Below are 14,932 nucleotides of genomic sequence, written 5' to 3'. Positions count from 1 at the left end.
TATATGACCAAGTGAGTGTTTTACAGAGGAGTGTATGACGCTGACCAACGTCCGGTGCTTGGAAGCAGATGGAACAGCTGATCGATGCGGGGTCCAGGTGTCGGGTCCCCACTGATCATATACTGAGGACCCATACTGTGGATAGGTCACCCATATGAAGAAAAAAAAAAAAAAAAAAAAAAAAAAAAAAAAAAAAAAAAAAAAAAAAATCGCCCCATGCCTGGACAACCTCTTTAATGCCTATGGATTTAGAAAAGGATATCATAGAAGCTCCTGTAGGTGTAACGTGTAGGTGTCCCAAAACTTTTGTCCATATAGTGTATGCAGCCATCCCCCCTCCCTCAAACATGCACGTTAGAATGTATGTTTACTGTACTATTTACAACTGTCAGACCATGCTCCCAGGGGGAACAAAGGATCAGACAGTATAAATCCAACAGGTCCGATCCTTGTTCCCTTATATAGACTCCAGAGGACCGTTGAGCTGCCTCCTTATAAATTGGATTGACAGCAAGATCAGATAATATTTATCCAAAGTGTATGGTTAGAATCAAGCTTGTGACACACATTACTAGTCCTGTTCAATGAATTACATCAAAAAGTTAATTTCAGTAATTCAATTCAAAAAGTGAAACTCATATTATATAGATTCATTACACAGAGTGATCTATTTCCAGCACTTTTTTATTTTAATGTTGATGATTATGGCGAACAGTTAAAGAAAACCCAAAATTTAGTGTCTCAGAAAATTAGAATATTGGGTAAAAGTTGAAGATTGTAGACTCATGGTGTCACACTCTAATCAGCTAATCAACACAAAACACCTGCAAAGGTTTCCTAAGCCTTTAACCCCTTAATGACCAGCCTATTTTAAACCTTAATGACTAAGCCATTTTTTACCTTTTTCCATCGTCGCATTCCAAGAGCTATAACTTTTTTATTTTTGCGTCGACATAGCTGTATAAGGTCTTGTTTTTTGCGGGACAAGTTGTATTTTTTAATAGCACCATTTTGAGGTACATATTATTTATTGATTAACTTTTATTAACTTTGGGGGGGGGGGGGGGGGGGGGGTAGAAAAAAACCTGAAATTTCGGCACACTTTTTCGTATCTTAAATCTACGCCGTTTACTGCGTGATATAAATGACACAATAACTTTATTCAGCGGGTTGTTATGATTGCAACGATACCAAATTTGTATAGTTTTTGTATGTTTTACTACTTTTACACAGGAAAGTCGCTTTTTTTTTCCTCAAAATTATTTGTTTTTGTGTCTCCATATTTGAAGAGCCGTAAGTTTTTTATTGTTCCGCCGATGCAGTTGCATGAGGGCTTTTTTTTTGCGGGAAGACTTGTAGTTTTTATTGGTACCATTTTGGAGTAGATGCGACTTTTTGATCACTTTATCACCACATTTTTTTCTAAGTCAGGATTCACAGAAAACAGCAATTTTTCCATAGTTTTTTATTACATTTTTTACGGCGTTCACCGTGCGGGTTAAATAATGTTATAGATTTATAGTCGGGGTCGTTACGGACGCGGCGATACCAAATATGTGTAACTTTTTTACTTTATTTTGGTTTTATAATAGTAAAGCATTTTGTAAGGGGAAAAGGTGGGTTTTTCATTTTTTTTTAAATTAACTTTATTAAACTTTTTTTTTTTACTAGTCCCACTAGGGGACTTTAATATGCGATTCTCCGATCGCTATTATAATACACTGCAATACTTTTGTATTGCAGTGTATTACTGCCTGTCCGTTTAAAATGGACAGGCATCTGCTAGGTCATGCCTCCGGCATGATCTAGCAGGCATTCGCTCCAGGCAGACCTGGGGGCCTTTATTAGGCCCCCGGCTGCCATTGGAGACACAGACACTCGGCGATCGTATCGCCGGGTGTCGGTGGGAGCGAGAGGGAGCTCCCTCCCTCTCTCCAAAACCACTCAGATGCGGTGCACGCTATTGTGCACCGCATCTGAGGGGTCTAACGGGTGAGATCGATACGAATATCGATCTCACACGGCAGAGCAGGGATGCCTCTAGCAGCTGAGAGCAGGGAGATTTGACGGCTCCCTGCTCTGTTTACTTTACACTGATGCAGTGCCGTAAAAAGGCATATGCATCAGAATAAAGCCCGTTAGTGGCCGCCGTGAAAAGGCGTATTGGCAGTCACTAACGGGTTAAATGGTCCAACAGTCCGGTTCAGTAGCTACACAATCATGGGGAAGGAAGACTGCTGATTTGACAGTTGTCCAGTAGACAGTCATTGACACCCTCCACAAGGAGGGTCAACCACAAAAAGATATTGCTAAAGAAGCAGGCTGTTCACAGAGTGCTATATACAAGCATATTAACCTGGAAGCTCGTATTAGAGATCTGGAGGAGCAGAATGCAACACTGAGGAGGATAGACAATCTTGAGCTGAGCTTGCTGCTCACAGAGCATGCAGTTAGTGGGTTAGAACTGGAGGGTGAAGACATGGGTGAGCAGGATCAGGTAAGTAGCTGGGTTAATGTAGTTAGGGGCAGTAGAAAGGGGTCAAAGACAAGGAAGGCCGATCCGGTTTCTGGCATTCCAAGCAAAATTGCCAGGTTGGGTGATGATGCGAGGGTGTCAGTCTCAGAAATGGCAGCCCTAGTGGATACTGATCTCCCTAACAGCCGGGAGAACAGCCCAGCTAGTAGTCGGCGGGATGGTAATGCAGGTAAGCCAAGACAATTGATAGTTGTAGGGGATTCTATAATCAGGAAGACGGATAGAATAATTTGTCGCCAAGACCGCCTCAACCGAATGGTTTGCTGTCTCCCTGGTGCCAGGGTTCGGCATGTGGTGGAATGGGTGGACAAATTGCTGGGAGGGGCTGGTGATGATCCAGCTGTTGTGGTCCATGTCGGTACCACTGACAGAATAAATGGTAGGTGGAGGAGCCTTAAGAATAATTTTAAAGAACTAGGCTACAAGCTGAAGGGAAGGACCTCCAAGGTTGTATTCTCAGGAATACTGCCTGTGCCATGCGCATCACAAGAAAGACAGCGGGAGCTCAGGGAGTTAAATGCATGGCTGAAGTCTTGGTGTAGAGGAGAAGGATTTGGGTTCCTAGAGCACTGGGCTGACTTTTCATTGGGGGTACAAACTGTATTCTGCAGATGATTTGCACCTAAATGGAAGGGGGTCCGCTGTGCTGGGGGAGAGAATTCTAGCTGGGGTGGCGAAGTGTTTAAACTAGGGCTGAGGAGAGAGGCCAATGTAGGAAATAAAGGGGTAGTTAGGTTAGAGAGGGGTCAGACTATATTGGTGGGGGGAGAAACAGACGGTGGGGAGAGGACTAGGCAACAAGATAAGGAGATCCTTTCGTTACAAAACAGCAGTGAAAATAAAAAGGCCCAAATGTCAAATAATCACATTTCTGATAGTGAAAGTGAAACATTTAAAGGCAAGTTAAAGTGTATGTTCACAAATGCCAGAAGTCTAGCAAGCAAAATGGGGGAGCTGGAGGCCTTAATACTGGAAGAAGATATAGATATAGTTGGTGTTGCTGAAACATGGCTGGACTCTTCACATGACTGGGCTGTAAATCTACAGGGTTTTACACTGTTTCGGAAAGACAGGGCAAATAGGAAAGGTGGTGGTGTATGTCTGTATGTGAGAAGTGATATGAAGGCGAGTGTGAAAGAGACATTAGAGGGTGAAGATTGTGAGGAGGTTGAAACCTTGTGGGTGGAATTACAAAGGGAGGTAAACACTGAAAAAATTACTTTTGGTGTAATCTATAGACCCCCCAATATAACTGAAGAGATAGAAGGTCAAATATATAAACAAATGGAGCGGGCTGCACAGGCGGGTACTGTTGTGATAATGGGAGATTTTAATTATCGGGATATTAATTGGTGTCATGGTTCGGCTTCAACTGCAAAGGGGAGACATTTCCTCAACCTGTTGCAGGAAAATTTTATGTGCCAGTTTGTGGAAGACCCGACTAGAGGTGAAGCTCTGTTGGATCTGGTCATTTCTAATAATGCAGATCTTGTTGGGAATGACAATGTTCGTGAAAACCTCGGTAACAGTGATCATAATATAATTATATTTTAAATATACTGTAAAAAACAAACGCAGGCTGGGAGGGCAAAAACATTTAATTTTAAGAAGGACAATTTCCCCAGGATGAGGGCGGCAATTCAGGATATAGACTGGGAAGAACTAATGTCAAATAATGGGACAAATGATAAATGGGAGATTTTCAAATCTACTTTGGGTAATTATAGTGCAAAATGTATTCCTACAGGTAACAAGTATAAACGACTCAAATTAAACCCCACATGGCTTACACATTCTGTGAAAGGGGCAATACATGACAAAAAAAGGGCATTTAAAAAATACAAATCTGAGGGTACAGCTGTAGCCTTTGTAAATTATAAAGAGCTTAATAAAATCTGTAAAAATGTAATAAAATTAGCAAAAATACAAAATGAAAGGCAGGTGGCCAAGGATAGTAAAACAAATCCCAAAAAATTCTTCAAGCATATAAATGCAAAAAAGCCAAGGTCTGAACATGTAGGACCCCTAGATAGTGGTAATGGGGAGTTGGTCACAGGGGATCAAGAGAAGGCAGAGTTACTAAATGGGTTCTTTAGCTCTGTATATACAACAGAAGAAGGAGCAGCTGATGTAGCCGGTGCCAGTGTTGTTAATATATCAGTTGATATATTGAATTCGATGAATGTAGATATGGTCCAAGCTAAATTAAATAAATGTACACAAGGCCCCGGGACCAGATGGGTTACACCCTAGAGTTCTTAAAGAGCTTAATTCAGTTATTTCTGTCCCCCTCTTCATAATATTCAGAGAATCTCTAGTGACTGGTATAGTGCCAAGGGACTGGCGCAGGGCAAATGTGGTGCCTATTTTCAAAAAGGGCTCTAGGTCTTCGCCGGGTAATTATAGACCAGTAAGCTTAACATCCATTGTGGGGAAAATGTTTGAGGGGCTATTGAGGGACTATATACAGGATTATGTGACAATAAATAGCATTATAAGTGACAGCCAGCATGGTTTTACTAAGGACAGATGTTGTCAAACCAACCCGATTTGTTTTTATGAAGAGGTAAGCAGAAGCCTAGACAGAGGGGCCGCTGTGGATATAATGTTTTTGGACTTTGCAAAGGCCTTTGACACTGTCCCTCATAGACATCTAATGGGTAAATTAAGGACTATAGGTTTAGAAAATATAGTTTGTAATTGGATTGAGAATTGGCTCAAGGACCGTATCCAGAGAGTTGTGGTCAATGATTCCTTCTCTGAATGGTCCCCGGTTATAAGTGGTGTACCCCAGGGTTCAGTGCTGGGACCACTATTATTCAACTTATTTATTAATGATATACAGGATGGGATTAATAGCACTATTTCTATTTTTGCAGATGACACCAAGCTATGCAATATAGTTCAGACTATGGAAGATGTTTGTGAATTGCAGGCAGATTTAAACAAACTAAGTGTTTGGGCGTCCACTTGGCAAATGAAGTTTAATGTAGATAAATGTAAAGTTATGCATCTGGGTACGAAAAACCTGCAGGCATCATATGTCCTATGGGGAGCTACACTGGGGGAGTCGCTTGTTGAGAAGGATCTGGGTGTACTTGTAAATCATAAACTAAATAACAGCATGCAGTGTCAATCAGCTGCTTCAAAGGCCAGCAAAATATTGTAGTGTATCAAAAGAGGAATGGACTCACGGGACAGGGATGTAATATTACCACTTTACAAAGCATTAGTGAGGCCTCATCTAGAATATGCAGTTCAGTTCTGGGCTCCAGTTCATAGAAAGGATGCCCTGGAGTTGGAAAAAGTTCAAAGTAGAGCAACGAAGCTAATAAGGGGCGTGGAGAATTTAAGTTATGAGGAAAGATTAAAAGAACTAAACCTATTTAGCCTTGAGAAAAGACGACTAAGGGACATGATTAACTTATATAAATATATGAATGGCGCATACAAAAAAATATGGTGAAATCCTGTTCCATGTAAAACCCCCTCAAAAAACAAGGGGGCACTCCCTCCGTCTGGAGAAAAAAAGGTTCAACCTGCAGAGGCGACAAGGCTTCTTTACTGTGAGAACTGTGAATCTATGGAATAGCCTACCGCAGGAGCTGGTCACAGCAGGGACAGTAGATGCCTTTAAAAAAGGCTTAGATAATTTCCTAGAACAAAAAACATATTAGCTCCTATGTGTAGAAATTTTTTACTTCCCCTTTCCCATCCCTTGGTTGAACTTGATGGACATGTGTCTTTTTTCAACCGTACAAACTATGTAACTATGTAACTCCTTCCCGCCGCAGCCATTTTTTAGATTTTCATTTTCGTTTTTTCCTCCCCACCTTCCAAAATCCATAATGTCTTTATTTTTCCGTCGATATAGTACTATGAGGGCTTGATTTTTGCGGGACACATTGTAGTTTTTCGTAGCACCATTTATTTTGCCATATAATGTATTAGGAAACTTAAAAAAATATTTGCGGGGTAGAAAATGAAAAAAACAGCGATTCCTCCATGGTTTTTTGCACGCCGTTTTTACAGAATTCACTGTGCAATTAAAACATGTTACCTTTATTTTGTGGGTCAATACGATTACGGCGATACCAAATATATATAGTTTTTTCTATATTTTACAAGTAAAAACCTAAGTGTAAAAAAGAAAATTAATTTTGTGTCGCCAAATTCCGAGAGCCATAACTTTATTTTTCTGTTGATTAAGTGGTATGAGGGCTTATTTTTTGCGGGATAAGCTGTTTTTAATAATACCATTTTGGTGTACATGTGACGGTTTGATCACTTTTTATTTCATTTTTTGTGGGAGATGAGGTGACCAAAAAATAGACATTCTGGCGTTTACATTTTTTTTTTTACACCGTTCACGTTAAATAATGATATATTGTAATAGTTCAGACTTTTACGGACGCGGCGATACCAATTATGTTTATTTTATTTTTTACTATGCTCTAGGGGGAAAATGGGAAAAAAGGGTTTTGAACTTTTAAATATTTTTTTTGACACAAAAAACCCAAAAAACGTTATTTAACTCATTTTTACTTTTTTTTTTTTTAATTAGTCCCCCTAGGGAACTTTAACCAGCGATCGTTAGATCGCTTGCACGATATACTGCAATACTAATGTATTGCAGTATATCGTGATTCTGACAGGCATCTATTAAGCACTGCCTCCGGTAATAGGTGCACAAAGATGGCGTACCTGGGAGCCTTCATTAGGCCCCCAGGCAGCCATAGCAACCATCACCACCCCCCACGATTGCATTGCAGGGGGCGCGACCCCCTCTAACGATTTAAATGCTGCAGACGCTATTGACCGCAGCATTTAACGAGTTAAACGAGCGGGATCGCACTAGAGCGTGCTGCCGCACGTTAATCTTAGGGTATGCTCACACGCAGTGTTTTCAGACGTAATTCGGGTGTTTTACGCCTCAAATTACGCCTGAAAAAACGCCCCTAATACGCCTACAAACATCTGCCCATTGCTTTCAATGGGAATTACGATGTTCTGTTCCCACGAGCCTTTATTTTACGTGTCGCTGTCAAAATACGGCGCGTAAAATGACGGCTTGTCAAAAGAAGTGCAGGACACTTCTTGGGACGTTTTTGGAGGCGTTTTTCATTGACTCCATTGAAAAACAGCTCCAAAAACGGCCGTAAAAAACGCTGCGAAAAACGCGAGTTGTTGAAAAAACGTCTGAAAATCAGGAGCTCCGTATTTTCAGACGTTTCTGGTCAGTGCGTGTGAACATACCCTTAAGGGTCGGCTGTAACAAACAGCCGACACCCGCATCGTATGGAGCGGGTTCACTCCGTGAGCCCGCTCCATACTTCCCCCACCCGACTTGGGCGTATGGATACCTCAAATGTCGGGAAGGGGTTAATGGAAAGTTGAGAGCAAGGGAAAGGTGTGGTAGAAAAAGATGCACAAGCAACAGGGATAACCGCAGCCTTGAAAGGATTGTCAAAAAAAGGCCATTCAAGAATCTGGGGGAAATTCACTGCGGCAGGAATGGTGGAGGGGCATCAATCCAAGTTGCTTGCAGTCCAGTGTGAAGTTTCCACAGCCAGTGATGGTTTGGGGAGCCGTGTCATCTGCTGGTGTTGGTCCACTGTGTTATATCAAGTCCAGAGTCAGCGCAGCGTCTACCAGGACATTTTACAGCACTTCATGCTTCCCTCTGCTGACAAGCTTATGGAGATGCTGATTTCATTTTCCAGTAGGACTTGGCATCTGCCCACACTGCCAAAAGTACCAATACCTGGTTTAATAACCACAGTATGACTGTGCTTGATAGGCCAGTAAACTCGCCTGACCTAAACCCCACAGAGAATCTATGGGGTATAGTCAAGAGGAAGATGAGACCCCAGACCCAACAATGCAGACGAGCTGAAGGCCACTATAAAAGCAACCTGGGCTTCCATAACACCTCAGCAGTGCCACAGGCTGATCGCCTCCATGCCACGCCGCATTGATGCAGTAATTCATGCAAAAGGAGCCCTGACCAAGTATTGAGGGCATATACTGGACATACTTTTCAGTAGGTAAACAGTTCGGTTTTAAAAATAAATTTTTGAAATTGGGCATATATAATAATCTAATTTTCTGAGACACTAAGTTTTGGGTTTTCATTAACGGTTACCCTAATCATCAACATTAAAAGAAAAAAGTGCTGGAAATAGATCACTCTGTGTGTAATGAATCTATAGAATGAGTTTCACTTTCTGAATTGAATTACTGAAATAGAATATCATCAAAAAGTTAATTTAATTCATTGAGAAGGGCTAATATAGAGCAGGCAGCGGAGTCATTATTGGACCAAGTCACAGAACCTGAACATTATTTCAAGGGAGGAAGACAAAAAACACCTGCCATTATCTCCTGGGAAAACGATCAGATCGTACAGGTCAGTGGATAGCGCCAGCTTTGGCGGAATTCTGTCAATATAATTTTTATTGGGGCTTAAAGGCTATAAAAACCTGTGCTGCTTTTTTCATTATTTGTATGCATTTGTGCATAAGCAGCATTTTTCTTACAAAGGGTTTATAAAAAAAAAAAAAAAAAAAAAAAGAAGTTGTACCGTTTTAGCACTGCAGCTTTTTGTATCTAATTTACATAGAAGATGCAGAATGTCGCTGTAAGCCGAATTAGTCAGTCACCTATACTGACAGCAGCTCCTGTGTGAAACAAACCCTCAGCGTAAGTTCACACATAGCGTAAATATTGCAGATTTTCCTCAACGGATTTAGTTGCGGAAAATCCGCAGCATTAACAAATCTGATCCACACGTTGCGTAAATGAGCAGAAAAAACGCTCAGAAATTGACCTGCGATGTGGTTTTTAATCCATTGAATGTAAATGCGGTAAAACCCGCAACAAATAGCAGATGTTGCGATTTTTGCAGCGGAAAAGCTGTGTTCCTGCCGCAAAAATCGCAACACAGAAAAAAAATAAAAAATCTTATGCTTACCCAGAATTCTTTGCTTCTTCGTCCAGCCCGGCAGAGGGATGAGTAACTACATAAGTATTAAACTTTCTCTTTTTATGTGCACTTTTCCGCATCGGGCATTCAGGCCAAAAAACTGCACCACAATTTGGTGCGGTTTTTCGGCAGGAATTGCCTGCAGCCGCCAGGACGGGTACGCTGTGTACCTTTACGCAGCGTATCCGCCCTGTGTGAACGTACCCTAATACCAATCTAATTTAGTTTCACTACCACAGTACAAATATAAGAAAAGTTGTTGTTTTATGGGTTATACAGGCATATCAGGAGAGCGGACGAGAGTTCTCCCCATGTTACACACCGATCCGGCACAAGATCCTCCCGGCAGAAGTTTAAAAGTGACTAGGTAACTATACAACGGCAAAAGCCTCACATGAAAACCTCCCTAACCCTGTGCGATTACCCAGACCGCCTGCATCTCCGGCTGTCAGACATCAGAAGTACCCTGGCTCTGTTCACACCATATTTTGAACTTAGTTTACTTGTATACAGAACATCACTATCTAACCGCACCCCATATAATGACAAAAAAGCTTTAGGCCTTGTGCACACTTCCGACACCGTTTTCACGGCCGTTTTTGACGGATCCGTGTGCCTGTTTTAGCGGCTGTGTACACTTCGTGTTTCCGAGCATGGTACTGTCCAGGGTGCTGAAAGAGTTAATGGGCTGCACTGATCGCCGGTAACTCTTTCAGCACCCCGGACAGTACCATGCTCGGCGCTCGGAAAATAAAATTTTAATTAAATAAAAAATAAATAAGTTCATACTTACTTTCCTCCTGTCCGGCCTCCAGGGATGATATTTCATCCCATGTCATGTCACGTCACCGCTGCAGCCAATCACAGGCTGCCGCGTCATACAGGAAGGTCGGACTGGAGGAAGAAGAGGGACTCGTCACCAAGACAACGACCTGGTACGTATGAACTGCTTTTTATTTTATTTTTATCAGCAGTCCCTTCTCTCTATCAGTGATTGATAGAGACAAGTGTAATCTGTATCTGTAATGTATTTCTGCCCGCCCGGTCATCGCTAGGCAACGGCTCCGTCACACACGGACGGCACACGTATGCCTTCAGTTTTTTGGACGGCCCCATTGACTTGCATGGGCCTCACGGTCACGGAATCTCGGACCAAAGTAGGATATGCTCTACTTTTGATCGGAACGGAGCAATGGGACCGTCAAAAAAACTGAAGTGTGCATGGCCCCATCTAAATGAATGGGTCAGGGTGCTAGCCGTCAGAAAAACGTCTAGCACCCTGAAGAAAAACACTGAAGTGGGCATGAGGCCTTAGGCTATGTTCACACGGAGTATTTTGGGGGAGGAATATCTGCCTCAAAATTCAGTTTGGAACTTTGAGGCAGATATTCCTCTCCCTGCACGCTGATTTTCGCGGCGATTATCGTGCCGTTTTTCGCCCGCGGCCATTGAGCGCCGCGGGCATAAAACAGCGAGAAATACGCTTTCTCTGCCTCCCATTGAAGTCAATGGGAGGTCAGAGGCGGAAGCGCCCGAAGATAGGGCATGTCGCTTCTTTTTCCCGCGAGGCAGTTTTACTGCTCGCGGGAAAAAGACGCCGACGCCTCCCATTGAAATCAATGGGAGGCGTTCTCGGGCCGTTTTTGCCGAGTTTTGCGACGCGGTTTCCGCGTCAAAAAACTCAGCAAAATACCCCGTGTGAACATAGCCTTGGAGTATAGAAATCAGGTTTTCTGCTCTACTTCCACCAGCGATACAGGACAATGTACATTTGTCTCATTGCACAGTATACACGAAACAAACCAAGAAGATCCATAAACAGGACCAGTCTGTGACGACCAGAAACCGGGTTTGGAGACATGAGGATTTTCATTGTGGGCTGCCGATTCCAGTGTAGAAATGGGCCCCGTCCTCCAGGATGTAGGGTGCCTCTACCCTACAGATATGTTATCATCCAGAGGAGCACCCTCACACTACACCTTGTAGTTCACCAATCTCCATTCTTAGTCCAGCTGCCATACTTGGTTTTGGACAATCTGGCGTACCCAATAAATATACCGACGTCCACAAGAAACGGGAGATACAAACAAAAAAAGAGGACTGTTCCCCATAGAAACAAATCACAGTGCAGTTATCTCTTAGTGTTCCTGAAAAATTCAAACTGCTCGGTGACTGGGTAAGGGCCTGTTCACATCAGCGTTTGCTTTCCGTCCCGGGGTTCCGTCTGAGGTTTCCGTCGGGTGAACCCCGCAATGGAAAGTCAAACAAACCACAGCTTCCGTTTCCGTCACCATTGATATCAATAGTGACGGAAACATTGCTAATGGTTTCCATTCGTCACCATTCCGTCAGGTTTCCGTTTTAAACGACAGAATCAATAGCGAAGTCGACTGGGCTATTGATTCCGTCGGAAAAACGGAAACCTGCCGGAATGGTGACGAACAGAAACCATTAGCAATGTTTCCGTCACTATTGATATCAATGGTGACGGAAACGGAAGCTGTGGTTTCAGTTTGACTTTCCGTTGCGGGGTTCACCCGACGGAAACCTCAGACGGAACCCCGGAACGGAAAGCCAACGCTGATGTGAACAGGCCCTAAGACGGTTTTCACGACGGAAAAAGAACAGATGAGTTTTTTTTAATCTGTTGTCATTGGGATGACAGATGTAAAAAAAATCTGACATCTGCACCAATACATCACTGCTGAGCTATGGACTATAAAAGGTTCCCTGACTACAGTGACATAGTGTGAACTATCAGTTATTTATAGCGATGACATCACAACATGACATCACATCACATCGATAAGATGCGCGGCTGCAGCAGAACCGGGTATAATAAACAGACGGGATCCTGCGCCCCCTCCCCCGCCCATGTACACACCACACAAGCACCTGCCATGACACCTGGTCCCGGTGTTTACGAGTGTGTATATACCAGCAGTCTATATACACCTGGCCGGCTGCGTCCGCAGGCCTCTGCTGTCTCCACAGAACCACTCCCGTGTATGTACAGCCATAGCCTAAATATAAACAATAATGGCGCCTCTCTCTCACCGCTCTGCTCCCCCAGGAAAACCAGCTTGAATTTTCTCAGGGGGTTTCCGAACTCTCCGCCGCCGGTCGAGCTCATGATGATGATGGCGCCGAATCACCGACCTGGAGCAGAACCGACCAGAACCGAGGAGCGAGCACGCACACCAGGCCGAGCGCGTCCTCTTCACGTGTGCGTGCTTGGGAGGGAAGGGCCGTGCGCGCTCCTGACGAGACAGCTGATCCATGCAAGCGCTGCCATGTTAGTATACCCAGGGGGAGCAGGGAGGGACAGCAAACGAACTCTGTGTTTTGTATATTGATTGTGCAGATAATTGCGTTCTATGGTTTCCTGTTATCGGCCTTTTCAATCAGTGGAGAGGCTGACTATTGTGTTTTTATATGGGATGACTGACAGAGTGGAGATAAATCCCTGTACCCCATGATCACTACTTTATATCAGATCTTCTAAACTTAGAAGAAGTTACGGAAACACTAGGCGTAACTACTGCAGATTTTATGCAACGGATTCATCGCGGGAAAATCTGCAGCGTATTACAGTATTAGCAGTGCGGGTGAGATTTCAACAAATCTCGTCCCTACAAAGTGGAAAAAAGCATTCAAAATACGCACGTAAATTGAACTGCGGTGCGGTTTCTTCAGCTGTAGCATGTCATTTAATGTAGCTCTTCTTTTGCGGGTTTTCCCCATTGAACTCAATAGGCGATTAAACCCGCAACATAGTAGTGTGTATTGCGACATTGCAAAAATGTCATCAAATAAAATATATTTTGGATATTCACATAGCTATTCCATGACTTATTGGTTTTTGCCTTATACATACCCATTCTTTGGTTTTGTGTATTGCGACATTGGCGGCAGAATCACAGCGATTACGCCACAAAAATCGCAAGTAAAAAAAATAATATACTTACCCAGAGTTCCCTGCTTCAGTCTGACATCCTGGGATGACCTTTCATCCCACGTGACCGCTGAAGCCAATCGCAGCCAACCACGTGACCGCTGCAACCAATATATGTCGCAATGCGACATATATTTTTACATACATATCAGAGATATATCTATAAGGCTAAGCCTCCAATAGCTACACCGCTGGATAGAATCGGATACATTGTCTCAGCAGACGGTATCACACATGATAGACTTAGGGTATGTGCACACGCTAGCTGTCATTTACGTCTGAAAAGACAGACTGTTTTCAGGAGAAAACAGCTGCCTCGTTTCAGTCGTAAATGCTCCTCCTCGCATTTTACGAGGCTTCTCTGTCAGCCGTAAATTTTGAGCTGCTCTTCATTGAGTTCAATGAAGAACGGCTCAAATTACGTCTGAAAGAAGTGTCCTGCACTTCTTTTGACGAGGCTGTATTTTTCCGCGTCGTCGTTTGACAGCTGTCAAACGACGACATGTAAATGACAGGTTGTCTTCACAGTACGTCGGCAAACCCATTCAAATGAATGGGCAGATGTTTGCCGACGTATTGTAGCCCTATTTTCAGACGTAAAACGAGGCATAATACGCCTCGTTTACGTCTGAAAATAGGTCGTGTGAACCTAGCCTCAGAAAGAAGGTCCCAGCAGTAAGTATCCTTGTACTAACGGAAGTCCACCCTCCCAAAAAAAAATGTGTGTGTGTGTATATATATATATATATATATATATATATATATATATATATATATATATATATGTGTGACAGCATATCTGTAGCACTCTGACCCTATAGCTATGGATAGGATTAGATGGCTCAGCAGACAGTACCACACATGATAGGATTAGATACAGTGGCTCAGCAGACTTTATCATATATGATAGGCTTAGATATAGGGCCCAGTTCGCTGACATTGCAGCTCCAGCGCTGGACCAATGAAAGGTAAGTATAAGAATTGCTTTGCTTTTTTACAGTTCGGTCCAGAATTATTTGGACAGTGACACAAGTTTTGGCACTTTAGCTCTTTACCAAAACATATTGAATATACAGTTATATAATCAATATGGGCTTAAAGTGCAGACTCTCAGCTTTAATTTGAGGGTATTCACATCCTAATTTGAGGAAGGGTTTAGGAATTACAGCTCTTTAATATGTAGCTACCTCTTTTTCAAAGGACCAAAAGTAATTGGACAATTATCTCAAAAGCTATTTTATGGGCCGCATGGGCAATTCCCTCGTTAATACATCATTAATTAAGCAGGTAAAAGGTCTGGAGTTGATTCCAGGTGCGGCACTTGCATTTGGAAGCTTTTGCTGTGAACCCACAACATGAGTTCAAAGGAGCACTCAATGCAAGTGAAACAAACCAACTTTAGCCTGAAAAAAAAAAGAAGAAATCCATCAGAGAGATAGCACAAATGTTAGTAGTG

At 42.8% G+C, this 14,932-nt stretch overlaps 1 protein-coding gene across 2 annotated transcripts in view; it reads right to left on the bottom strand.

The window, feature by feature from the left end:
• Window positions 1–12,760, bottom strand: part of RAB41 (RAB41, member RAS oncogene family) — a 42,114-nt gene extending 29,354 nt beyond the window's left edge. Inside the window, exon 1 of one of the 2 annotated variants that reach the window (XM_075835661.1) lies at window positions 12,579–12,760. In XM_075835661.1, the coding sequence (XP_075691776.1) occupies window positions 12,579–12,654 (76 nt within the window). In that variant the 5' untranslated portion in view covers window positions 12,655–12,760. The remainder of the gene's footprint in view (window positions 1–12,578) is intronic. The other variant, XM_075835662.1, reaches the window with a different exon arrangement.
• Window positions 12,761–14,932: the final 2,172 nt, after the last annotated feature.

The sequence above is a fragment of the Rhinoderma darwinii genome, chromosome 8 (assembly GCF_050947455.1).
Source record: "Rhinoderma darwinii isolate aRhiDar2 chromosome 8, aRhiDar2.hap1, whole genome shotgun sequence".
NCBI lineage: Eukaryota > Metazoa > Chordata > Amphibia > Anura > Rhinodermatidae > Rhinoderma > Rhinoderma darwinii.
The sequence above is the reverse complement of the archived record's forward strand: the minus strand, read 5'-3'. Positions and strand labels throughout refer to the sequence as shown.